The sequence below is a fragment of the Gopherus evgoodei genome, chromosome 1, assembly GCF_007399415.2.
Source record: "Gopherus evgoodei ecotype Sinaloan lineage chromosome 1, rGopEvg1_v1.p, whole genome shotgun sequence".
NCBI classification, from domain to species: domain Eukaryota; kingdom Metazoa; phylum Chordata; order Testudines; family Testudinidae; genus Gopherus; species Gopherus evgoodei.
Window position 1 is genome coordinate 272,287,428 of NC_044322.1, and position 25,808 is coordinate 272,313,235.

General features: G+C 45.1%; 1 protein-coding gene across 2 annotated transcripts; it reads left to right on the forward strand.

Annotated features, from left to right (window-relative positions):
• Positions 1 to 89: 89 nt before the first annotated feature.
• On the forward strand, positions 90 to 24,002 carry XPNPEP3 (X-prolyl aminopeptidase 3). 2 transcript variants are annotated; one of them, XM_030546996.1, is made up of 10 exons: positions 90 to 316; positions 3,558 to 3,674; positions 6,209 to 6,616; positions 9,731 to 9,933; positions 10,501 to 10,563; positions 13,377 to 13,490; positions 18,450 to 18,535; positions 19,271 to 19,454; positions 20,698 to 20,818; positions 21,493 to 24,002. In XM_030546996.1, the coding sequence occupies exons 1-10, from the start codon at positions 256 to 258 to the stop codon at positions 21,657 to 21,659; spliced, it is 1,524 nt and encodes a 507-aa protein (XP_030402856.1). In that variant the 5' UTR covers positions 90 to 255; the 3' UTR covers positions 21,660 to 24,002. The 2 variants fall into 2 exon arrangements, with proteins under 2 accessions (XP_030402856.1, XP_030402850.1); XM_030546990.1 differs by lacking the exon at positions 13,377 to 13,490 and having other exon boundaries at positions 155 to 316.
• The last annotated feature ends 1,806 nt before the right edge of the window (positions 24,003 to 25,808 follow it).

Sequence of the window (25,808 nt, forward strand, 5' to 3'; positions counted from 1 at the left end):
GGCGGTTTGTGTGGCCACCTAAGGCTTGGAACACGCCGGGGAATGGGCGCTTATAGATGACGTAATCAGCAAGTGTAGCCTGCTCAGAAGGCCCCGCGATGTGCAAGTGGTGTATGCGAGGCCGCTGGGGGCTGGGAGCGCTGCCATGCGTGGGGGTGGGGATGGCAGCCGCAGCAGAGCAGGGGATGTGGGACGCTGGTTTCCGTGCAGAGCGAGGCGCCCTGCAGTAGCGCGGGCCCTGCGGGGGGCGCAGCCATGCTCTGGCTCCCAGCTCAGAGGCTTATCCCGGCTGTGAAGGGCTTGTGCAGCTTATCAGGTCAGAGACTTTAATTACTTCTAATGGCGAATCTCTCCCCCTCCTGGGGGCCCGCCACTCACTGCTGCGAGGTGCCCCCTTCCTCGCTCTGTGGCCTGTGTCTGTCTTCCCACTTCCCCCACCTGTGTACTCCATGCATTTAAGGACCCAGAGACTATTTGGCCTTTCCACTGTATCTTTAATAACCAAGTTCAACACATTTGATTGTCATGATAAAGTGTAAAATAGACCCTTAGGGGGAATCTAACTACAGTTAACTGTAAGGGCTGTGAGGCAGGGATCCTGTGTATGTATATGTGTAGTGCTGTATAGAAACAGTAATCATCAGATGTTCAAGATGTCGTTAATGTACACATTAATTCCCTTTTTGTGACAAATAATGTGAGTCAAATATCTGTTTTCTTTTTATTGGTGAAATTGATGTTAAGAAAATACATGTACCTCACTCCTGCTTTCAATGTTGAAAATTCCAAGGTTTGGAAAACTAGGATATCCACTGCAATACAAAACAAAGTATTGCTGAAAGCTTTTTAAAAATGTGTTTTACTTCCCGTTTTAGAAGATGGTTAAAACCAGGTATCAGTTTTTGGCATACTCCTGCAGCTGCGCAGAGATCTTTGAGGGATCCGGGCCTTACTTATACAGCACATGCATAAAAGGTGTCAAAGCACATTACAAGCACTAAGAGGCTGCTAGCAGGGCAAGAATCATATTTTTGACCTTTTATGCTTTATATTTATGTACATTTAGGTCCAGATCCTCAAAGTATTTAGGAGCCTAACTCCCATTGAAACCTTTGAGAATCTGGGCCTTTGTGCCTAGCTTGGAGAATGAATAAAGACTAGTTAGCTTTTCTTCCTGGTATTCCCACTTGCACAGTGAAGCAGTATTTAGTTTGCAAAGACTGAAGGAATAAGTCCAATCAAATAACCAAAAGTTTTTCTTCCAGGGTGCAGCGCAGTGTCAGAACAGGTAGGGATTAGCTTAGCCAGGCAGCACCGCTGGCAGGACTTTTAATGGCCCACTCAGCAGTGCTGACCAGAGCTGCTGCAACCCAGTGCTTTACACCCCGTGACCCAGTACTGCACTAAGGGGCTATTCCAGCATAGCTATATTAAGGTAGAATCTGTAGTGTAGACATAGGCCACATTTATGCTATGAAGAGTGTAGTGTAGCTGCAATGCTGTAACTATGATGATATAACCCCATAGTGTAGACACAGCTTACTGTGAGGGAAGGGGTTAATCTCATTACTGTAGGAACGCCCCCACGAGCAATGGTAATTAGGTTGATGGAAACATTCTTCTGTTCACTTAGCTACATCTACATGAGGGATTCGGTCAGCATAGCTATGGTGCTTGGGTCTGGATTTTTCAGGCCCCTGAGCGCCGTAGTTTTGTGAACCTAATTTTAAGTAGACCAGGCCATAACCAGGTTCCTTAATACTATTCTAGCGGTATAATAGGACCTTATAATGGGCACTGCCTGAGAGCATGTCTACATTAGAAACTTACATCCGCCTATGTTAGGTCGACTTACAACCACCAGTCATTACTGCAGTGGTTCATGTCCACACTACCCTCCTTCTCTCAGTAGTGCACTTCCCTGACTTAAGAGGGGCAGTGTGGGTGGCTGAGAGCCTGGGCTCTCAGCTCTGCAGGCAGCTCCCTGCTAGGAGCCTCTTCCCCATTCTCTCCCCCGGGCTCTGAGCTCCTTCCCTCCCCTCCCCCCTGGGCTCTCCGCTCCCTACTGCTAGGATTCTGGCTGCCCCCTGGGCTCCTGGTGGGGAGCTCTGCACCCAGAATCCAGGTGGCTTCTGGGCTCTCTGCGGGTAGCTGCCAGGTGTGGAGTCAGAAACAGGGTGCATGCAACCTGGCTGCGAGTGGGGAGTCTGGGGGGCAACTGGCCTCTAGCTGGACCTCCCACATGCCCCATGATGACAGCCCGGCTTTCTTGTCAATTTCACTGTTCCATGGAGTTGTAAAATTGACAAGGATGACAGCCAACAGTCGATATAAGTAACCCGCAGTGTCTATGTAGACACTAACTAAGCCCTGCGTCTCTCGTGGAGGTGGCATTATGATGTCTGTGTAGTAGGGCACTTACATCTGCAGGATCAAGGCTGTAGTGTAGACACTGACATAATTAGGTCATTGTAAGATGCCTTACATCGACTCTGGTGTAGATCAAGCCTGAGTGGTGTAAAGAATTAAGGTCAGAGGGTCTAGCTGCTGAGTGCAGGAGGTGACTGTGACTGGGGAGCTCAATTATTTAGTTAAGTCTCCACTAGCACTGGGCAGTCTTGTAGCCAGGCACCACAGTAGTTTATCCAGTAGTGAAAGACTGTGATACAGACTTGCTAAAATAATAATTAAAAATCCAAATCTAGGAAGTTGTTTTGAGGATAAATAGATGATGAGGGATATTCAATGATATTAAAGTTATCATGTTCTTATTTCTCTTTACCTATGCAGTTCCCCAACCTCTCTGCACACTGCTAGTTCTTATTGTAGTTGTCTGTTTTGCCAGTGTGACTGGCTCTTGGGATTGGGAATAGGCTATGGAGACGTTCACTTCTGAATGACTAGTTCCAGTTCAGTTTAGGATGATAGTAAATAACTTAGTTAAGTACTAACTGGAGACTCTGAGGCAGCCTCCATATGAATATGCTGGTCCTTTTGTTGGCAGTCTCAGTACAAAGACTGATTGCAAAGGCCGTAAAAACTGAACTACCCTTTCCCTTATAAGATGGGCCTTTGAGGACATGATCAAAGCATATTGCCAGGATGGTGGGGGAGGTTGGTTGACAGTGCTGGAGCTAGTGCAATCTCTATTTTTCCATGGGTAAATTAAACATTTCATTTTTCCTGCATGCCCATCATACACAGATAGAGGAGATTAATCACACACAAACCAGCACAACTCTCCTCTTTCAAGCATGCAGTCAACTGGTTTGTCAATTCCAATGTACCTTAATTTTATGTAATTTATTCATCCTAGTCCATGCTTATAACTTTGCTATATTTATTTCATCTGTAAATCAATCATTATTTGAGTTCGTATTTTAATGGTTTTATAGTCAACTATGCAAGTAACAAGTTGAAAAGTTGAGGAGAGAGATCATTGCAAGAAAAGTGGGATGAACAGTGCTAAGAGTGAGATCTTTAGAGGGTATATAAATTTGCTGTATGATACCTGGAAAGGTCTTTCATCTTTATACCGTGCATTTCTTCTTCTTTAGGCTGCAAGTCCTGTTTCCTTCGGAGATTTTCCATCCAGCCTGCCCAGCAGAGGAAGATTCCAAACAGGTACCTGGGCCAGCCCAGCTCCTTCACACATCCGCACCTTCTCAAACCAGGTAAGGATCTTGAGCCATTGGTAGTTAACTAGTGGCACCTGTCATGCGTTTCTCTGAGGAAGTACCTTAGTTGCCTGCATCATATAAAAGGGTCTGTAGCTTGGCACTATCATTTATATTTATTTTATTCCAGTAATTTTATTCCTTGTGGAATTCTCTGTTCTAGGACAGCATCTGGTTCTGAAGAGAGGCTGAATGCCTATACCCTAAACCATAGATTGACACATTCCAGAGTTATTTTCCTTTCTGATGCAATCTTTCTCTTGCCACAGACACAAATACTATAGACTTTTTCTGTCAGTGGCACTTCCTTAGCTGGCTATCCTGCCAATATAATCTAATTCATTTTTAGAGTCCTTTGTACACTCTGTATCACAAAAATGTTTCATAGACAATACTGTGTGAATCAAAGAGAAAAGGAAGGTTTTAAGAAGTGAGATTTAAAGAGGGGATATGGTTCAGAAGAAGGGGTTGGGAAGCAGAATTCCAGATAAACAGGACAGCACACATTTAAAGAGCACTTTCCTCCTCTCCCCCAGCTATAGAGGGGTGTGTAGAAGGAAGAAAAGAAGACACCGGCATAGGTGACTCTAAACCTGGAGAAGTACAGTAGGGAACAGGAGAGTAGATTAAGTTGGTGCACCATTGTGAGGTCAGAAAGGTGTGCTGGAGATCTGTGAAAGTGAGTATGTCAAAGAAGTGAGGCATTAAGCAGATTTATGAGTAAAAATATAGTTTTCATTTATTACAATCTAGAAAAGACATGAAGTATAAAGCTAAGAATTCTGTTATTGGTTAACAGTTCCCTCATAATCAAGGCTGTTATTGGGGAAAAAATAAGTTTATTGAAGAGTTAAGAATTCACAAAACTTAATAAAACAGCTAGGATTGTAAATGGGTATTGATTTATTTAACACTTGCAGTCATTCTGAAAGCCTAAAAATGAATAATTAAGGCTAAAGGAGTTTACAAACTCCGTTGGTACAGCTGTAATGCCAGTGGAATTCCCAATTTGCATCAGCCTCTACAAACAACTTTTAAACGTCACCGGACTTGCAGTGATGTGTATGAAGCCCACTGGAATGAGAGAGAGCATTCAGAATTTCAAAATTCCATAGTGGATCACTCCAGAATTCAGTATCTGACCATAGAAGAAATAGATCTGTGCACGTTACCTCTTCTAGGAATAGAAGAGAATAAAACAAAATTGAAGTTTCTTAGACCAAAGAGGTTTTAAGATATGTTTTTTTTCCCCCTAAAACTTAGAATTTAATGAAAGTGAAACACTAATTTTTCAAAGTCCGTTTCCTCAGAAAAATTATTTCCCTCAAATTCTCCTCTGGCTAGAAACCACAAATGCAATTTAAAAAAAAAAACAACAGTTGTTGAAGGAGACTGCCGAGTGAGTTAATACCTCACAGTGAGTTGCAATTATTCCATAGTATAGCAAACAGGAAAAGAAGTATAAAAATAAACATTAGAATATAAAATATATATTAAAAAAAAAAATAGGAAGGACATTAGCCAAAGTATCCTTTAAGACTTGCATAATATTAGTTTAAATCATAGTTAAACTAGTCTCTGGTATTTTTAAAATACTTAGGCTGTTCTTGTATCCTCTGGTTTCAGGTTTCCGTGACAGTCTCTTGTTCTGTGTAGAGTACTTCTTATTCTTTGCTAGTGAAGGATGGTAAAATGTGAAGTTCTCAGAGAGAATTTGTATCCTTGGGATCATTGGAAGTGTAGCTCTTTTTCATGTTCAACAGATCCCACCTTATTAATCACTGGGAGAGATTAGGTCTTTTATGGAGGAGTTTTCTTTACTCAGTCAAATACTCTAACATCATCCTGGAAGGCTTGGCTTGTTTCTAAATTGAGCCTCTTGATTGGGTAAATATTCAAGGACAATCTCTCTGTCTCTGATTGATCTCATGTGGTGCCTGTAAAACTGACTTTGCCTTTTACACTTTAGAACTAATATATGACTTCACGTGGCACCAGAACGTCTGTCCAAATACAACTTTATCTGATGAAATTAACACTAGACTTAGCACCACAGTGTTCTGTTCAATGTCCAGATGCCATAAAAGCTGATGGTTTCCAACAGGGTTAAAGTTTAGCTTGCTTTGCCACCACTCCCCACCCCCCCCCCCCCCCCCCCCCCCCCGCCCCATAGATGTTGTCTGGCTTTAGTTTGCTCCCAGAATGCTTTGAGTTTTGTCTAAGGCTGCTTGATCAAAACCTTTGCCCAGAAGTTTAGGGCAGTAAAGTTAATTGGTTTAAAACAGTCTTTTTCCCTGCACAGTGTAGGAACAGAGTGAATCAAGGATGTGGATCTGAGGTCAAAGAGGCAGGATGGAGAGCAGTGGAAAGTGGGCTCTGAGGTCAGAATGATCAGAGGAATGAAAAAGCAGTGGAGTGGGGTGTATGAGATTAGCAAGATAGTATGGATTTGTAAGGAAAGCCCTGAGCAGGGGGTGAAGGTGATTATGAGATCAGAATGTTACTTCATCCATTTTGTTTTTCATTGATAGGGGAGGTAACACCAGGATTGTCACAGGTGGAATATGCTCTACGCCGACACAAGCTAATGACTTTGATCAATAAAGAGGCACAAGAATGGGGTGGGGTAGACCACACAGTGATTCTGCTATCCAACCCCACCTACTACATGAGCAACGACATCCCATACACCTTCCACCAGGACACCAACTTCCTGTACCTGTGTGGCTTCCAGGAGCCTGACAGCATCCTGGTGCTGCAGAGTTTGCCTGGCAAGGCACTGCCATCCCACAAGGCCATGCTCTTTGTACCACGGCGAGATCCAAGCCGAGAGCTCTGGGATGGGCCACGATCGGGCACAGATGGGGCAGTAGCTTTGACAGGAGTGGATGAAGCTTACCCCATAGAGGAGATTAGACACCTGGTGACCAAACTGAAAGGTAATGGAAACGAGATGAGATGGAACCGAAGTTATAGGGACTGGATTACGCAAGATTGGGAAGTGTTCTCTGTCACTGGTTCCAACCAGACCCCATACTGGAAGGCTCATGACACTGGGAATGGGAGGAGATTTTCATGTCTAAGCTACTGGTTGTAATCTGACCCCAGTTCGGTAGTGACAGAAAAAAACCCTGTGTATGTGGCTCTTTAATGGCTTGTGGGTTAGTGGTCTGTATCCAGGTACTAATGAACTGATATCACTGAACACAGAAGGGGCTCTAATTGGTCTTTTGTTGTCAGTGTCATGAGAAATTAAATAATCATTGGGCCACAGAGACTGACCTTTCTCCTCTCTCCTTAATATGGCCCTTCCATGTTACAGGTGCGGTACGTTAGCACAGACGTTGCCTGTGGGATGCTTGCACTGCTGCTGCCCATACTATTTTGGTTTTTTACTAGAGGACTCCAGTCTCTAAAGGCTCTCAGCCCAGCATCTTCACCTGCATTAAATTCACTTTAAAAACCATATGTGGTGATACACAAACCCACTTTCACAACTCTTCATTTCCTGGGTTGTGTGTGGTATATTTGCTGCATCATACCAGATTCTATTACACAGTGACGCTTATAAAAGATCACTCTTGTTAGACAACCTCCTGTCTTAACCTCCCCAAAATGTGCCCAAATAGATTAAGTATAATTCTGCTCCATCTTTATGAGATCATCGGTTCTCATTGGGGGGTCCGTGGCCCCCTGGCAGTCTGTGAGCCCTTTCAGGGGTACTGCAGGGCCCCATGGCTGAAACCCAGTGCCCTGATCCCCGGCCCTTCCCTCCCTCGAGCCTGAAGCCAGGAGTGGTGGGGTTGTAGCTGGGAGCTCCACCCCAGGGCTGAAGCCCTAAGCTCTCTTCCTCCCTTGGCTGAATCTGGGAGCAATGGGGCTGAAGCCCTAATGTAGGCAAAAGCCCTGAGCCCATGGGCAGAGTTCGGAGGGCACAAGGTTTTTGCCCTCCCAAACTGCAGTGCCTTACCCAGAGTGGGGTGCGCACACACACTACCTCCTCTACCCCAGCCCTTCCCATGCCCTGCCTTCTGGCCAGGTAGTAGGTGGTAAGCTGGAGCTAGGCAGTGTGGGGTAGCTGCTCTCTAGCTGGTGATGGCATGGAGTGGGCAGCTGTGGTATTTCCCCTTCTGGTGCTGGTGCCTGAGGTTGCGGCTGCTCTTCAGCTCCCAGCCCTCTTTGATTGCTCGTGCAGCTGGTGAGAGCCGTCGGAGTCCAGGGGGCCAGTTCTGGGGCCAGCAGAGCCCTCAGGGAGCAGCCACTGCAGGGGGAGCAGCTAATACAGGGAGAACCCTCCTGGCACACATCCCCTAGCTACCCTTGTTCCTGCACCCTGAGCTACCCCCTGGCTGCACATAGCCCCTAGCTACTCCCTGCCTGCACACAGCCCCTAGCTACCCTTATTCCTGCACCTTGAGCTACTCTTCTGCCTGCGCACAGCCCCTAGCTACCCCCTGCCTGCACCCTGAGCTACTCCCTGCCCGCACACAGCCCCTAACTACCCCTGCCTGCATCCTGAGCTACTCTTCTGCCTGCACACAGCCCTTAGCTACCTCCCGCCTGCACCCTGATTCCACCCTGCCTGCACATAGTCCCTAGCTATCCCCTGCCTGCACCCTGAGCTACTCCTCTGCCCGCACACAGCCCCCAAGCTGTCTCCTGCCTGCATCACCACCCTGCCTGCACTCTGAGCTACCTCCTGCCTGCACTCTGAGCTACCACCCTGCCTGCACCCTGAGCTACTGCCCCACCCATACACAGTCTCTAGCTACCCTCATCCCAGCAACCTAAGCTATTCTCTTACCCACCTGTAGTCTGTAGCTACCCCCTACCTGAACCCTTAGCTACCTCCTCTCCGTACATAGCCCCTGGCTGCCCCCCTGCCTGCACTCTGAGCTACCCCCTGCCTGAACCCTGAGTGCTTTTCAAACTTTGACCCGAGTTCCCTTTTTGAATTATATTTTTTGGTTGTGTCCCTTCCACATCCCAGACAGGTGGGTGGCCTGCTGAGGTGAGTCAGGAAGTGGACATGGTGCTTCCTCCCTGGACCCTGCTATGCGGAAATGGCCCAAGCCCCACCAGCCCTTGCCCCTCCAAAATAGAAGTCCAGCTATGCCTATGCCCAATGATACTGCCCCTGGCCTGGAGCCCCAAGTCCTCCCCACTGGGCCCTGGAGTTTTTATAGTATGTTGAGGACGGGCCTCAGAAAGAAGAAGGTTGAAACCCTCTGTATTAGATGACTATCTCTGTTCAGCAAATGGTTTTTGTTAGTGTCTTCTGGGGTCTCCATAGAAATGTTTGGATGAAGGTAAGGGGTGTTCCACCCCGTCGTAACCTCTCATCTTTCTTTTTCTCTGTCTATAAAATTATCTTTAAAAAACCCTGAAAAAACTTGAGTGCTGCTGATCCCAATGTTCTAGGCAGATTTCAGTGTGGATAATTACATTCCTCCCGAGGAACTTCACTTCAGTGGGAGGCTGGAGACAGGGCATTTCCTAACAATCCATCCCGAAACATCATTGCTACTGACTGCTGCCCCAGCTGGTCATGGACAAGAGATGGATTTGTCTTCATGGATTCTCCTTTGTGATCAAACAGGGCATCTAAGCTCAGGAATCTAAATTCTCATTATGCAGTCTTGCAAGATTATGTTTTTGTCACGAAACATTTCCCCCCAGTTTACTTTTTCCCACTAGTGCAGCTTTCTCTCGGAAGACAAAATGTATATGGGGAAAATAACTTAATATTTATAGAAATGGATATTTACTTATTGAGTAAATCTTTTAAATTCATAAACTATTATTAAATCTACAAAACCCAGATAGACTTGATTACTTGCGTGTTACTTACCTGCTAAGATATAAAGAGATCTTTAATACCGTGTTACACTGAGATCACATGTCAAGTATGAGGCCATATTACAAATCTAGGGGAAATTACCTCTGAGATGACATGTCACATTTTCAGCTTTTTCTAGTCTAGGAGGAGTTCACTCATACAGTGACCACAAAACATCTTTAATCTTAATCTGTGTCTGTTTTGTGTGTCTCAGGTGAATCAAACATGGTTTGGTATGATTCTGAAAAGCCAGTGCACACACAGTTCCACTCTGACTACCTGCAGCCTCTGGCCAAGATCAAAGCTGGGAGCAAAAACTGCGTCCGAGCTATTCATCACCTAGTACAACAACTCCGACTGATCAAATCCCCTGCAGAGATCGAGAGGATGAAGTTTGCTGGAAAGGTGACATCACAGGTATGGGATGTGACCCCATCAAGTTAACAAAGGCCGCATTTCTTGAGCGTGGGGTAGAATGGACTGGTACACTCATGTAAAAGGAAACTGGGTCAAATTCAGCTGGGCTGGAGTGGTAACTTTAGTCTTGCCTGATCTCCCTTCGTGGAGGCACAATTTCTTGATCTCCCTGTTAACCATACTCTACTTCCCTCCCCCATATCACAAGGGGTACGAGGCCTGCTCTTGAACTGCTGGAGTGCTCGACCTTGATGTAATTCCAGTCAAGACAACCAATGAGTTGTTACATGTTTGATGTCCTTTAAAAATGGTATCCACTCCAGAACAAGGATATTTTCTTGTGCTCCCAACGTCTCCCCTGCTTCCTCATGCTATTCTTTCCCCCTTCTTTTGCTATTTTCCTCCAGTTCCTGTGTTACAGACCAGGGTGAGAAAGAGGGACTGTCCAGTTTTCTTTACATCCTTCATAACCTTGAGTATTAATGTCAAGGAAAGTGAAGTCAAAGGAGACTCTTCCCTCCCCTTCAGATCCTATGCTAATGAAAGATCTGTTTTGTTGTTTGACAGGCTTTTATAGAGACAATGTTTGCCAGCAAATTCCCAGTGGATGAAGCATTTCTGTATGCTAAGGTCAGTACCCTGCTGGGCTGTGGAGGTAGAGAGGGCTGCGTATTCTTTATTTCTCCAGGAAGAGTAAAAGGATCTGAGAGCTGCCTGTGGCTGATAGGGGTGCAGAGCTGTGAGTAGAATCCAAGCCCCTTCTCGCCTAACTTTTCTGGTTACTCTGACATGCCTATGATATTCCCCAACAGCTGCAGCTCTGTCAAGTCTACGCCTTTGAATTATAGCAACAGAACAGCAGAACCTGGGCACCCAGCGGACTTTCAACCTGGGACCTTTGATACTGAAAGCTGGATTTTTTTACCCATTGAGCTAAAGGAGTAACTCCCTAAGCTGAGAGCTATAGTAAACTCTTAACGTTTTATGTGGACTAACCACTTGAAAGTGACTGACACTGCCGGTGTGGGTTACACATCTTTCTCAGAAGGTTCTTTGTATCAGTGCCTTTGCTTCAGAAGAGCAAGATGAGTGGGGCTGTAGCTTCTGGAAGGGTCACTGCAAATCTAAAGGGTGCTTTAAAAATCCTAGTGTAAGGAAGTGCCGGACATTCTATAAACTGGATCATGCATTTTTTTCAGAACCTCCCATACGTTTCATAAAAATTGTCTGTGCAGCTATAGCAGTCTATCCTGTTCCTTTTAAAGTGCAACAAGTGCTGTAGCAGAGCAGAGAGTATTCCTGGGGGTGACTTTCTCACCTGGGGGGGGGTTGGGGTGGAATGCTAGTCAGTATGGTAGCGAGGGAAGCAGCAGTAAGGGGGGGAAAAGGACAAAAAGATTCAATGAATAAAGAAATAGAAACAAAGGAGACAGAACGAGAGAAGAAACAAAACAAAATAAAAAATGGGGGCTGAATCCAGAGTCTGTGGTGTGTGCTGTAGAGAAGAGAACTCGCAGTGCATGTGGGTGTAAGTGAATTGGCAGTGTGCATGATGAGGAGAATGTCATAATACACTTCAAGTAATGTGAGACTGGAGGAAAGTCAGCATAAGCGGAGAATTGTTGATGTGATGAACAGGGAAATCTGGGTTTGTCTCTGAAGCTTTAGTGAAGATCCACAGGCTCTTCCATTCTCTCTCCCTTGTGCAAGGTATGAAAAGCAAATGATACATCACTGCCATCTGACTTTTGTCAATTATGTGGAACTACTAATGGGGTTAGTACAGTATAGTACAGAGACAAGGCATAAGTGTTCTTTAAGGTATTGTTAACTATTAATGTCAGATATAATCTGTATCCTAATGCTTGTAATATAGGGTATCACTAAGAGGGAAAGGTTAGAGAAGAGCCAGGATTGTGTAGGAGAAGGCGGGAGAGAGTTTTCCAGTGAGGAATAAGGCTTTCCCGTTTAGGATTTCATTGCTCTCCACACTGATGTACTTCCTGTTGTTTCAGCTAAGAACTAAATTTCTTTGCCTGTACAGCTCTCTCTTTGCATGTCTGGAGAGATTAATATTGGATGTATGCTACCCAGCAGTGCCAAGATCCAACCTTCATGAACTTCTGCTTTTACACTAGATTCAGTCCTGGGGGTTTCTGAATATTTACGCTCCCCCTCTTCCCCCTTGCAAGATGTAGTGAATATCCAGTTTGTCCACTGGTAATGCCTTTTCTCTAGCGTTTGAACCCGGAATATACCCAGATAGCAAGTGATGTGATCTTAAATCTTTTTACAGTTTAGTTTATTACCCCTTCTACATATGTACAAAATTAATCCCAAAATAATTACAATTACAAACTGCCTGCACAGTTCTATGCAAAATTACAATATCTTCTCCTCTGAAATAACCCTCTAACATACAAACATGCAAAAAAATTAGACCTTTCCCTGAAACAAATGCTTCCCAAAAGGATTTTCAGAATACCTATACATTACAAATTGAGGACCGAATCCTGATTACTTTTCTCATCCAAATAGTCTTAGAGATTTTAGCAGGACTGCCTCTTTGAGCAAGACAAGCAGGATGTGGCCTTTGATGTCTGAGTTGAGAGGGGTCTGTCTGTGCTGATCAGTAGTACAGACTTCTCCTAGAGATGCTGATTTAATTTAAGATGCAATTTTAAAAACTACTCTCCACCTAGATCTGTACTATACAATTTGCTACCCAAAGCATTTATATTGTGGGTATCGTGGAGCATTTTGTCCCACACAATCTGGCAAATTTTAAAAGATGTTTGGCAATGGTACTTTCTGTACTTATATCTGAGTACATTAATTCAGACTCGCTGTATTACCTACTTCAACATTGGAGGAAGGTGAGGAGCAGGGATTTCTTTCATCATTGTGGCACAATAGTTGGGCATAACCTGTCTGAATCTGCTGAAGTCTTCTGCTCTGATGTAAGATAGGGGACTCTCTTAATCAGGTAGTGAGACAGGGTCACAAAAATAGATATTGATCTAAAAGTTAGCTGGTATTTTGGAATTAAAACACCTTCCAAAGCTAGATAAAGAAGAGCTTCAAAAATTTGTTAGTTGTATGGGAAGTGAGAGCAATGCTTTAAAAATGCACAGATCCCCAAAAAAATGTATTAAAACATCACTGCTGTAGCATTTACGAACTCAGACGGAGAGCTCTTCTATGAGACCAAACACTGGGTTCCAGACACTTCTGTGAAAAATGACTGTTCTGCATCATCATCTGCTGTTCTGTGGAACCCTGGGCTGTTTTCATTCAGGAAATGCTGTTCTCGGTTTCATTTTCTTCTGGGTTACTGCCTTCTGCATAGACAGACAGAATGGCTGTAGGGACAGGAGCTATGGTTGCCCAGCACAGTTACTTACTGTGCCAGAAATAATGGGCTTCTCTCTGAATTGTTCCAGTTTGAATTTGAATGCCGGGCACGAGGGGCTGAGATCTTGGCTTACCCACCTGTGGTCGCTGGTGGCAACAGGTCCAACACCTTGCACTATATAAAAAACAACCAGCTTATCAAGGTAAATCAAATGTCTTCCAGGTGTAATCCTTCTGCCCCTCTGAGTTGGCAGCAACAAGGGCCGGGTTCAGTATCCAGGGGTTCCGTTTTAATAACACCATGCATAACTGGCTCGTGCCCCCACCCAGTGACCTGGAACACTTACATACCACACCCTCCTGGGCGCCTCTAGGAGGCAATACTTCCCCCCTCGCAAGCACGGAGTCTGAGTGTAGCAAAATCCTTTTAATAAAGGAAACAATGCGGCATCCCATTGGAGAAACACCACAAACAGGATTATAACACAAACCATAAACAAAACCCACCTCCAAGTACATTTGTCCTTTCTGCTTTAGGGTCTTAAGTCCAATTACCCCAAAGTCCAACAACCCAAAAGTCTCTGGTCAGTGGCACCCCAGAATTCAAGAGTTTATCTGCCGAGTTTTACCCCCCCAGCCTGGGTGGAAAGGGGTGGGGGAGTCCACACAGGGTGTTAAGGGGCACCTTACGTGGGCCAGGGCCAACTGCTCCACCTCTCCGTGAAGTTCTGCTACAGCCTTCACCACAACCTGCTCCACCACACCAGCTGTGCCACTCCTCCAGCTGTCCCTGCAAACCACTTCACTCTGCTCACTGCTCTATGGGCTGCTCCAGCACGCTGCAAACCACTCTGCTCTGCCAGCCGCTTAACAATAGGTCTTCAGGCTCCCCCACAGGTTAACGCAGCACTCAGTGATCTCAGCTCAGCACCTTTAGTGATTTCAGGTCTTAGTAGGGGAGCCCTGGTGTTGGTGCACCATTGGCTCAATGTGAATTCAGCTTGGACTCCTAATGGAATCAAAATTAGCTCTACTCTTTAACAGTGGGGAGAGGAGGATGTGCAATTGGTGTTCCAGGCCCTCAAAAGGGGCCCATACCATCAGGTACACACACTAGTCCCCAACCTCTCCCTCTCTTCATGGGGTTTTGGAACCCATGTCCCATGTTCAGCAAGTACCACTCAACTGAGGTTGAGTCATCTCTGTCACAAAGCAGTCCCACAGCTCCCCATTCACACAATCAGGGTGACAAACTTTTTTTTCTTCTTGCCCCAATAACAAAGAAATTGGGGATCCCAGAGCTGTTAAAATAACCATCCCAGTCTGCTGTGGGCTTATGCTAAGTGGGGGGTGGATGCCAATGCAAATCTTTCCCCACTCTTTGAAATTCTTGGAATTCTTTCCACATTCCCTACAATTCACCACCAGATGTCAGGGTAGCGCTCATCCTGACTCTGCTTACACATGTGTTTAAACTTCAGTGTACTGATATTGTGTCCATTTACCAGCCCCTGACCATTGGTTACACCAAGTCCAGCTGTACCGTCGGTGCCTCTTTTGTGACAAGAAGTGCTGAAACAAGTGGGGTGGAATGAAAGAACATTTACATAGCAATGGGAGATGAGAACCTAATATGGTTATCTGATGTTGCCAGTAAGGCCAACTTAAAATCCATCCTTACCTTTTCACTATCTATCTTTTAATGCACTTGTTGCTTTATTTTCTAAAGGATGCTGAGCTTCTCTCCTAGGATTGCAAATCTGCTCCTGTATCATGCATTTCTGTAGTTCCTGTGCAGCAGTCTAGAAAGCTGGGTGGGTTTCTGACATTGTAAAAGTGAGAGAGTAGCGCCAGTCACACTGAAGACAAAGTTGTGGTAACAAGGATGCTAGGGCCTCTCCTCTCTCACCTGAATTCTTCAGTCTTGCTTTACTTTGGTGCACAGTAAGCTGCAGCAGCAAATTTCTGCTCTTTTTATGACAGAAAGAAGTCCAATTAAATCCATTTACTGTGGCTGAGGAGGGAGGGGAAATGTTTTGGAGTCTTTTTAACTTGCTGTTGGTGAATCTGTCTGCCTTGTTTTCCGGATGCCAAACCATTGATTCCTTCTCCAGCAATTCTGACAAAACAGTCTTAGCTTCACGCAACTTTCTGGAGGAGGTTACTACATTATACTATATCTAGGACTCACTTTTCAGTAGAGCCTATTATCTTGCTTCCTCATTTATGTAGGAGTGAGCTTCCTTCCTGGCTTAATCTTTTGTTGGAGAGAGTGCTAGTTGGGTCCTTGAAATATTCTTCTCACACACATGCATCCATGATAAGACCAATCATTGTGGCAAAAAAGGCTTCTATTGTTACACTGCCAGTCAAGGTCAGGCTTGCGAGCATAACTCAAACGGTTTGTGATAAAAGTCAGTTCGGAGCATTTTTATTAGCTTTATGAGGAATTGATTATCATGAGGATACAATCATTAGCAAGAACTTTGCTTTGCTTTTCCTCTGAGATGTACCTTTCTGCCAACTGGCATGACAGTGTGTCTAGTTTGGAAGGCATCCCCAAGGAAAATCCTAACTCCTCTTGACACTTCCTTCTAGAGAACTTGCATTTCCTATGTGGAAATGTGATTGAATCACTCTATAATTAAGTCTCCAGAATTGCTGGAGAAGGAGTCAATTAAGATGGCAGACTTAATTCTAGAGTGATCAATCACATGTATGCTCACCTACAATTTTGGAGAAGGTTTTCCCTTACAATGGAGGAAGAAGGAGGTGGCAGTGTCAGGTAGCACTGTTAACAGCTTGGCAACCACGCATGCAAAGCATGCCATTCCCACCAATTCCGGTGAACTCAAAAATTGCCACTGATAATGTTAAAGTGTGGGTGGCTGCTCCCAAGCTAGACCCCATAGTTACCTCTTGTTCCAGAGAAACTTCCCTTCCCATAGAATGAAAATTGAGTCCATAAAAATATCCTATCATCTCAGACTGCTAGGTTCTCTTTTTAGTGTTTTGGAGTTACTTCACAGAATAATTAAGTAGAGTCATCACTATTTCAGTCTCTACAGGAACAGGACGTTTGACATAGAATGTCAGTGGGTGGCCCTGCCTGGAGCATCCTCCAGCAGCCAAACAGGTGCACCTGCCTCAGTTTCACCTCTTCAGAATCCCCAGTAACTCTGCCATGACACTCTCACCTCATTCTCCTCCTCCTTAGGGCTGGCTTATTACAAAAATAGTGCAAATATTCCAAAACAAAAGTCCCAAAACATCATCCATTTCTCACATGGCATGTATATCATCCTTCAAATCCCAAGCTCTTCTTCAATCCTCTACTGTCCTTTTACCAGGACAGCCACCCACTGTTCCCAGTGGGAATTCCCACACCCTCTCTGCTAGGAGTTCATCCTTACCAGAGGAACATCCCTGACTCCCTCTGGTTCCAGCTGTTCAGTGTGGAGACATTTGTGGGTGAGCCCACCAGTGCTCCCCGCCTTCAGTTGTCTCTGGCTCTCTCCTTCTCTCCAGGTTAAAAGTCAGCAGACAATTCCCTGTGCTGCTTTCAGCTCTGTGACCCTGGATCTCTAGCTCGGGGAGATCAGCCAGCAAACCGTTCTTGCTGCTCTTCTGCTTTCAGCCTTCCCCCAGGAGCCTCCTACAGTTTCCTCCAGGGATCTCTTGCTGTTCGGTCCTGCCAAGCTCTCCCTACCAGGCAGCTCTTGCCTGCCTTTTTTCATAACTGAGTCTTCCACCCTCTCAGTTTCTCCCTATTGATATGGCCGAGGTACCTTCTCTTAATCCCAACGGGGAAGCAGCAGATGAGTCACAGAGCTTAAGGGGCCAGTGTCACCCTTTGACAGTGACATGAGATATTCAAACCCTGGTCTTGAGTGTCTTCAGCAAAAAAATTCTCTGTCATTTACTCAGTTTATTATTCCCAAGAAAAAAAGCAGGAGATCATTCCACATTGAACTAAAATAATTTACCAATTGTTTACAGGAAGTTTTTAATGGAGTCCAAGTGGAAAGTCAGACTAACACTGAGTCCAAACTCCAATGTAAATGTTCATAATATTTATCTACCTATACTGACAGCAGCTAAACACCAGGAATATCTAAGATTCTGCTTCATGGATTTCCCCCCAGTGCAGAGAACTATACCCTCCCATTGACTCTGAGATCAGTGGTCAGGGGGTCAAGTTATGTGCTGGCTGCCATGCTGTGGAATGCCAGTAAAATCACTGGGATGGCACTTTTGTAAATCCGTGCGCAATTTGGCCCAAAGTTTTTACAGAACTGACTGCATGGTTGGCAGCCCGTTTAAGGAAGGGGAGGGCATGGCAGTTTCTCCAATACTTGGACCCTGAGCTTGCACATGGTCACTTTCTGTGAGAGGCACAGAGAGCTATTTGATGGGCACTGGAGCTATTTGGCTGAATTTGACTAAAGTGAATAGAAGGTAAAGTGGATGTGAATGTGTCCTTAATATCTTGGCTTCCCATGACCTGATGCACCTCAGAATCTCTCTCTGCACTGCTGTGGGCAGTCCCTGTCCCAGGAGACAGCAGTGAAGATAACAGAAATGGTTTTAAGGTTTCAGTCCCAAAATGCTGTCCTGTCCAAGAGGGAGTACACCTGTTGAGTCTCCTGATATCCTGTAACAAAGATGATTCCCTGGGCTAGATCTCTTCAGCTGTCCCTTTTCCTCTCTGGAGCCCATGCACGAGAGGCACTGGACAAATCCTTTCTCATCTCCTCTGTAAAACCCTTTCAGTCCTGATTATTATCACAGAATTCCTGTTAAAAGAGATCTCTCAGTTGGAGACTGTCCGATGTAAAGTGATGACCACAGACGCCAGCCTGTTTGGATAAAGGTGGCTCCTTCTGGGTGCAGAATAGTTCAGGGGAATGGAGCTCAGGCTTTTTAGGTATTGGCACCATTCAAGACTACCTGGCAGGGTAACTCAACAATGCAGCCATTGTAGCGTATCTGAACATGGGGGACCTGAAATGCTTTTCTGTGAGAGGAGTCCAGTCTCCACTCCATCTTTGGAGAAAAGAATCCCCTCGTCCCAGGGGTCAGCCTCTCACAGAGAGAGCCCCTTTCACACAGGAAGCTTAGCAGCTGGCCTGAGCCATGGTATATTTCTTCTTCTTCTCCAGGATGGAGAAATGGTCTTACTGGATGGTGGATGTGAGTCTTCCTGCTATGTAAGTGACATCACTCGCACCTGGCCCATCAATGGCAGGTAGGATGCCCACAGATGGAAATGTGCTATGCGTTACCTTTGAGAGAGTGTGAGGATTGTGGTTGAGTGTGGGCATAGGTGCATTAATCTGTGAGTAGCCATAAGTGTGTGTGTGTGTGTACATTGTCTGTCTATGTAAGTATTTTAGTGTATCCATCACTGTGGTATCTCAGAGTAACCAAGAGTACATAAAACAAACATTCAGGGTGAGGACCTGTATTCCTCAGTCTTTCCTTATCAGTCATTGTAAGAATATACGTGGTTATTGTTATTTTTTTATTTCCCCCCTTAGTGCATCTACCAAGACAAATCTAAGGTTACAGAGATGGGTCTTGCCTTTCCTTGTGCAGGGGCTGACTCTGGGCATGTGAGTGAGGCATAAGGGAGCAGGTGTTTAGTCCACGCGTGAGTGGCTGCCTGTCTAAGGTCAGGAACGTTCCATTAAATGTCCCTGTGACGGTTGGGTTGGTTCCAGTGTGTCTTTGCTCACATCCTTCCCTTGAAACTGCAGCTTTGCCCTACTCGGCTTCAGGCCAAGGATTCTGACCAAGAGTCCCCTCTCCACAGCGGGGAAGGAGGTGACCTCAGTAGTACCTTGTGAACCCTTTCATATTGACAGCCATTGTATTCTCTTCTCAGTGTTTCAGCACTGAGCTGCACCTGACTCAGAACTGCCCTTGACCTGGGAACTTCCCATTTGAGATGTGACCTCCTTCACTTTCCCCGGGCTTTCAGGTTCACTGATCCTCAAGCAGAGCTGTACCAGGCTGTCCTGGAGATCCAGAAGTCCTGCCTGAGCCTCTGCTCTCCAGGTGTGAGCCTGGAGAACATCTACAGCCTCATGTTGAGCCTTATGGGACAGAAGCTGAAAGAGCTGGGGATCCTAAAGAAAAGCACCATTGAGAACCACTTCTTCAAGGTACTTTAATTCTCTTCACTCTGGGATCCACAAACCAGATCTGGTCCTTATCTCCTTGCAGGAAAGACCACCTGTATGGCAATCCATGCACAAGCCCTGGCAACCTGGGTTCGGGGCTCACTTCAGTATATGGCTATCTCAGTTGTTACAGCCCTGACAGGAACAAGTCCAATAAAAAAGTGAAGCAAGTGGAGACGTTGCCTGTTTCTCTCAGCAGGTGGCAGCACAGCCAGATCATATTGCATCAGCAGTTCTTAAGAAATGTAAAGGGGATGGGGTGGGGAACGGGAGGTGGGATTAGATGTTTGGATTCCTTCTTACAATGAGATCCTTGGCTGGGGGAGGAGATTAGGGTGATGCAGTGGGGTTAAGCACTGTAGGGAGGAATGAAGTGAAAACTATGCAGCATTCTAAGCCTAGATCTTAGAGAACATTTTGTCCACATCACAAAATCACTGCAGTTTGCTGCAAATTGGCAGACTCTGTTGATGAGAGTGGTCTAGGCCTGGAGTCTCCAAGGGATGTGGAAGGTCAGAGCGGAACTATATTGGCAGAGCTGTTTGGGGGGGCCTAAGACTGAAGTATGTGGTATGTGCAGGAGTGAAGAGATTTGGCTACTCTGTTGAGGACAGACAGCAGTGAAGCTGCCTGCTGTAGGCTTGGCTCAAACCAGTGATCTTCATTTGTTTTCATGAGCACCCAGTTCCCCTGCAAGCTAACATGAAATGGAGGAAAGCCCCCAGTGATCCTTTGGGCATGAGACTGATGAGCACAGACCCTATGACAAGCACAAGCTATCCTGTTCCTGTACATTCCTCCCTCCCTCTCTTTTCTTCATGATAATAGTCTTCAAGTATGTAAAAGGTTGTTGTAAAGAGGAGGGTATTAAATTCTTCTCTTTAGCCACTGAGGACGCGACAAGAAGTCCTTAAATTGAAGCAGGGGAGATTCAGGTTAGACATAAGAAAACCTTCCTTGCTGTAAGGATATCTAAGCACTGGAACAAATTACTTAGGGAACTTGGGAAATCTCTGTCACTGGAGGTTTTTAAGAACAGGTTAGACAAACACCTGTCAGGGATGGTCTAGAATAGAAAATACTTAGTCCTGCCTCAGTGCAGGGGACTGGACTAGATGACCTATTGAGGTCCCTTCCAGTCCTACATTTGTATGATTCTGTGTTGGGATGGAGGATCAGGGGCCAGGTTCAGTGGCTGTAGTAACAGTGTTTTCCTTCCTGCTAGGTTGTTCGGAAGTACTGCCCGCATCATGTGGGCCATTACCTGGGTATGGATGTTCATGACACACCAGACATGTCCCGATCGCTCCCACTCCAGCCGGGCATGGTGATAACCATCGAGCCAGGTAAAGGGACATACTTTCAACCCTTATTCTGTAACAAGTCACATTGATGATATAATATACTTTTACATAGCTCCCTGCACATTCAGACCAAAATGCTTGAGGTGCTTTGCAATGGAGTTAAACACATAGTGTACTAAGAAAGCACAGTGAATTATTACCCTCCCAGCATATAACCAGAACTAGCCAGTTGCAAGGGTGAGCTCTCAATGCGTGTTCCTTAATTTTTACAAAGTAAGCATTCTACTGGGATGCTTTCCTTCAGATCATTACAGTTGAGCTTGCAGCCCTCAAATAGAAACTGGTCTCTGACGCTGACTTTCTTTTCTCTGCCCTTCTCCCCCATTGCCCAGAGCACTGTCAGTGTCTCTTCTCATCTAGGCAGCACTGACATCGAGAAAGGCTGAATGGAAGCGTTAGGGTTTATATTTTTATACAGGGGGTCTATACGCAGCGGGGAAGTGCTCTCAACCCTCCCCTTCCGCGAGAAGCTGCCCCAAATAGAGATAAATGAGAGAAACTTTCCTTGACAAAGCTCTTCCGGTTTGACCCTCTCCAGTATCACTCAGTGAACAGCCCCGCCCTCGTCACCATGTGAGCCAGTGAAGGGGGGGAGCATTCTGTAGGGTCTTCTAATCCGGCTCTTCTGAGGGGTTTTATTCCCTCCTTTCCCTCAGGCATCTACATCCCCGAGGATGACATGGCCGCCCCAGAGAGGTTACGTGGCCTCGGTGTGCGCATCGAGGATGATGTTGTGGTGACAGAGGACTCACCGCTGATCTTATCTGCAGACTGCCCCAAGGAGATCTATCATGTCGAGCAGATCTGTGGCCGCAGCCTGTGATCTCTCTCCTTTGCCTTATACACTCTGCTTGGGTTCCTCAGGAAACGTGCTCCCACACACACATGCAGTGATCTATATTTCTGTGAATGGACCTGTTGTAGGGGAGGTGGTGGTTGGGATGGAAGTTGTTACTGGTATGGGGACTCTGTAGTTAGAACAGGAATTGGATAATTAATGGCTCAGGTAACGTCACTGTTAGAAAGTGAAGAAACCATTTATTTACATAGTTAACGTCTGTTCTAGGTAGTGCTGATTGAAAGATCTAGAATGCAGGAGGTGGATCTCTCCAATCCTGCTCTCATGCACATGATCTTTTTCAGTTCTGTCAGCAGGTCCTTGAACAGGATGCAGCGGCTGAGGGCCAGGTCCCACACGTTGCCCTTTGTTGTCAGTTTCACACCAGCCCAGTCAGACACCGATTTAAGTGAAAACGTTCAAAAGTTTGTTTGGGAGAGGGGGCAAGTGGGTTGGTTTGGACTTCTGTGCAACAATGACATGAGGAGGCTGGGAGACTGGAAGATCGGGTCGGGTTGTGGGAAGTTTGTATCGATGCAGAAGGGTTTTGGTATCTAGGGAAGAGAATATGTTAGGCTTTCTTTCTAGGAGATTTGAGAAATATTGGCAATAGTAAGAAGGCATCATCTGAAGGCATACAGCAGGGTTTGGTAGTTGGGAGGGGGACTGACTGGGTTCAGTGCACTTGGTATGTGTTTGGATTGCCCGTTCATCCGCCTTCTGGTCTCTTCCCCCTACCCATTCTTAGCTCCAGACTTCCACTCTACCCCCAATTCTTCTTCCTGAGATCAACTTGACTGTACTGGTCTGCACTGATGAGCTGCTGTTTCTCCAGTTCAAATATGTGTACATTAGTGTACAATTGTGTCTGGGACAAAATCCCATCCAGTGCTTGAATGGCAGGTGCAGGCAACCACACCAATGCCCCTCAAGCAGTCCAGAATGTATTTTGTAGCTTGTTGAGAGAGAGAAGAATAACCTCCAGTAGGGGGTTCCAATAGTCTTCCTTTTGAAAGTTTTTTAACATATAGAGCACCTACCTTTTGGTGATTTCCAAGTTTTTTTTTTCTTTTTTTAAAAGTCTTTGACGATATCTCTGAGCCAGGGATAAATGTGACCCCTTTCCTTCAAGGGTAGATGAATGAATTTGCAGGTTCTAGAAAAGAGGATGAATCCTAATTCTCTATTCCCTTCCAACATTCAGTCCATTTCAAACCATGGTAAATGTATCTATAATACATATATATGGTATTTGGTTATTTATTGGTCATATTTTGTCAATTAGCTTTATATTTAATACATTGTGAAAAATATCACTTACTACGATGTATATCCCTGGTTTTATTTATACATTCTTTTGCTTCACTCCATTCTTTATTCCTCTTCTAAGGTAGAGCTCCCTGTATTTTCTCCTCTGTTGTTTTCAGTGTATGTTGTTTCTTTTTTATTTTGTTCTCTCCTTTCCCTATGCTTACTTTCTGTCTTTCTTTCTTCTAAAATTTAACTTCCTAATCCCCAGGCTTCTCTTTTCTGATCTATTCCTCAGTCTCTCCACCAACTCAGATGGATGAGTCTAGTAATTAACATAGGAATAGGACTCCTGAATTCTGTTTCTGGCTCTCTGCTAATTTTGTCTGACCTTTGCCAAACCTTTTATACCTCTCTGTGCTTCGTTTTCCTCTTCTGCAAAATTTGCTTACCTCTTTTAGGTGGGTGTTGCAAGACTTGCTTAATTAGGGCCAAATTTTGCACCCTAGTGGACATGTGCATCTCCCATCGCCTTCAAGGGGAGATGGGTACATGCATCCAAGGGATGAACTTGACCCTTTAAAGGCAGCTAACCTACCTGACCTGTTCAAAAAAAAAAAAAAAAAAAAAAAAAAGCGGGGAGGGCAAGGGAAAAAAAGGTGAGGCTTTTAGTGAGTTTTACAGATCAGTCTATGCCTATTAAAAAGAATCTGCTATATTTTGATTGTGATAATTTTGTTAGATCACAGCTACTACAGTGACAAGTACAATATAAATTATTAGAAAGAAGGTGCACTAAAGATATATGGAGATGCATAACATTGCTGCTAATGTGCTAACTGATAATCATTTAGCCTGTACTCTAAATCTGTTACACATAACATTGTTATTCCAGACATGCCTTTGGTGCTGTGCCAACCAATACCTATAGTAGTAACTTTAGATTTTGAATCTACGTGACTAGCTGTGAATAGCATTCACCTGTAAAGCTGTATTTTCCCATGTTCCTAACTGCAGAGTTGATGATTGTGTATCTATCTGTAAATAAAACTTTGAAATACAAAGTTATTTTTGAAAAAAGGATAATTTGTATTAAGTCGTTTCTCTGACCATTAAGTTACATAAGATCTAAGAACTTCCTCTTTCAGGGAGATACAAGTCAGCTGTAAATTAACTCAGAATGAATTAATATTGTTGTTGTTTTCTGTTACTGTAGCACCTATGAGTCCTAGTCTTGGACCAGGACCCCATTATGCTACTGCCTGTACAAACACAGTACAAAAAGATGGCCCCTGCCCCAGGGATTTATAATCCCTGTAAGACAAGAGACAACAGATGGATATTGACAAACAAGGGAATACAAATAAACAGTAACCCAGCATTGCTCATCATGATAGGCAGTGGTCTTTTATTGAATATTTTTGAATGGAGGCACATAGTAAATAGTTATCCAAGTAAATGGAGTATGATTTTCCTTACAGAAGTGGGTTCTGGGAATGTTGGAGTTTAATTTGTGTTTTGGTACAGAATCTAAATTGTTCATAGTTCTACTGAGTGAAGAGTAATGGATTGCCTGGAGCAGGGGTGGGCAAACTTTTTGGCTTGAGGGCCACATCTGGATATGGAAATTGTATGGCGGGCCATGAATGCTCACAAAATTGGAGGCTGGGGTGCAGGAGCAGGTGAGGGCTCCGGCTGGAGGTGTGGGATGGGGTTGGGGATGAGGGGTTTGGGGGTACAGGAAGGTGTTCCAGACTGGAACTGAGGGGTTTGGGGGTGGGAGGGGGATCAGGGCTGAGGCAGGGGGTCAGGGCATGGGTGGGGGCACATACCTCAAGCAGTTCCCAGAAGTAGCAGCATGGTCCCCTTTCCGGCTCCTATGTGGAGGTGCAGCCAGGAGGCTCTGCTGTGCACTGCCACATCAGCAGGTGCTTCCCCTGCAACTCCCATTGTCTGCGGTTCTTGGCCAATGGGAGCAGTGGGGGCTGTGCTTCGGATAGGGGCAGCTTGCAGAGTCCCCTGGCTGCCCCTGTGTATAGGAGCTGGAGAGGAAACATGCTGCTGCTGGGAGCCGAGTGAAGCGGGGCAAGCCCCTGACCCCACTCCCCGGCAGGAGCTCGAGGACTGGATTAAAACATCTGGAGGGCCGGATGCGGCCCTTGGGCCATAGTTTGCCCACCCCATCCTAGACCTGTGTCTCCTCAAGACAGTTGTAAGATTGTCAGATTCAAGTTGATTTGCTCTGGATTCTATATTTCTTCCATTTTGTTTAGCCATTTCTTCAGTATAGGAATTTCTTTAGGAGCCATAGACCAGTAGTGCATTTGTATGCGGCTGCAATTAATTTTTTGAATAAGTTGCTCGTTGTTGTTCTGAATGATTAAGGAGGGTGTATCGCCCAGAACAGTGGTTCTTAACCAGGGGTACTTGTACCCCTGGGTATACACAAAGGTCTTCCGGGGGTACAATAACTCTTCTAGATATTTGCCTAGCTTTACAACAGGCTACATAAAAAGCACTAGTGAAGTCAGTACAAACTAAAATGTCATACAGACAATGACTTGTTTATACTGCTCTATATACTATACACTGAAATGTAAGTACAAGATTTGTATTCAGTTTGATTTATTTTATAATTATAGGGTAAAAAGAGAAAGTGAGCAATTTGTCAGTACTAGTGTGGCTGTGACACTTTTGTATTCTTATGTCTGATTTTGTAGGCAAGTTGTTTTAAGTGAGGTGAAATTTGGGATACACAAGATGAATCAGACTCCTGAAAGGGGTACAGTAGTCTGGAAAGGTTGAGAGCCAGAGGACTGGGAAAAGGCAAATACAGTACCTAGTTATAAAAACAGGGAATTATAGTCCAGACAGCTTAATTTTTGT

Bases quoted from the DNA above. Each gene is read 5' to 3' on its own strand.
- XPNPEP3 (XM_030546996.1), top strand. From the start codon at position 256: ATGCTCTGGCTCCCAGCTCAGAGGCTTATCCCGGCTGTGAAGGGCTTG. The intron at 6,617-9,730 runs GTAATGGAAACG...TGTGTGTCTCAG, and splicing joins CCTGGTGACCAAACTGAAAG to GTGAATCAAACATGGTTTGG. The intron at 19,455-20,697 runs GTACTTTAATTC...CCTTCCTGCTAG, and splicing joins TTGAGAACCACTTCTTCAAG to GTTGTTCGGAAGTACTGCCC.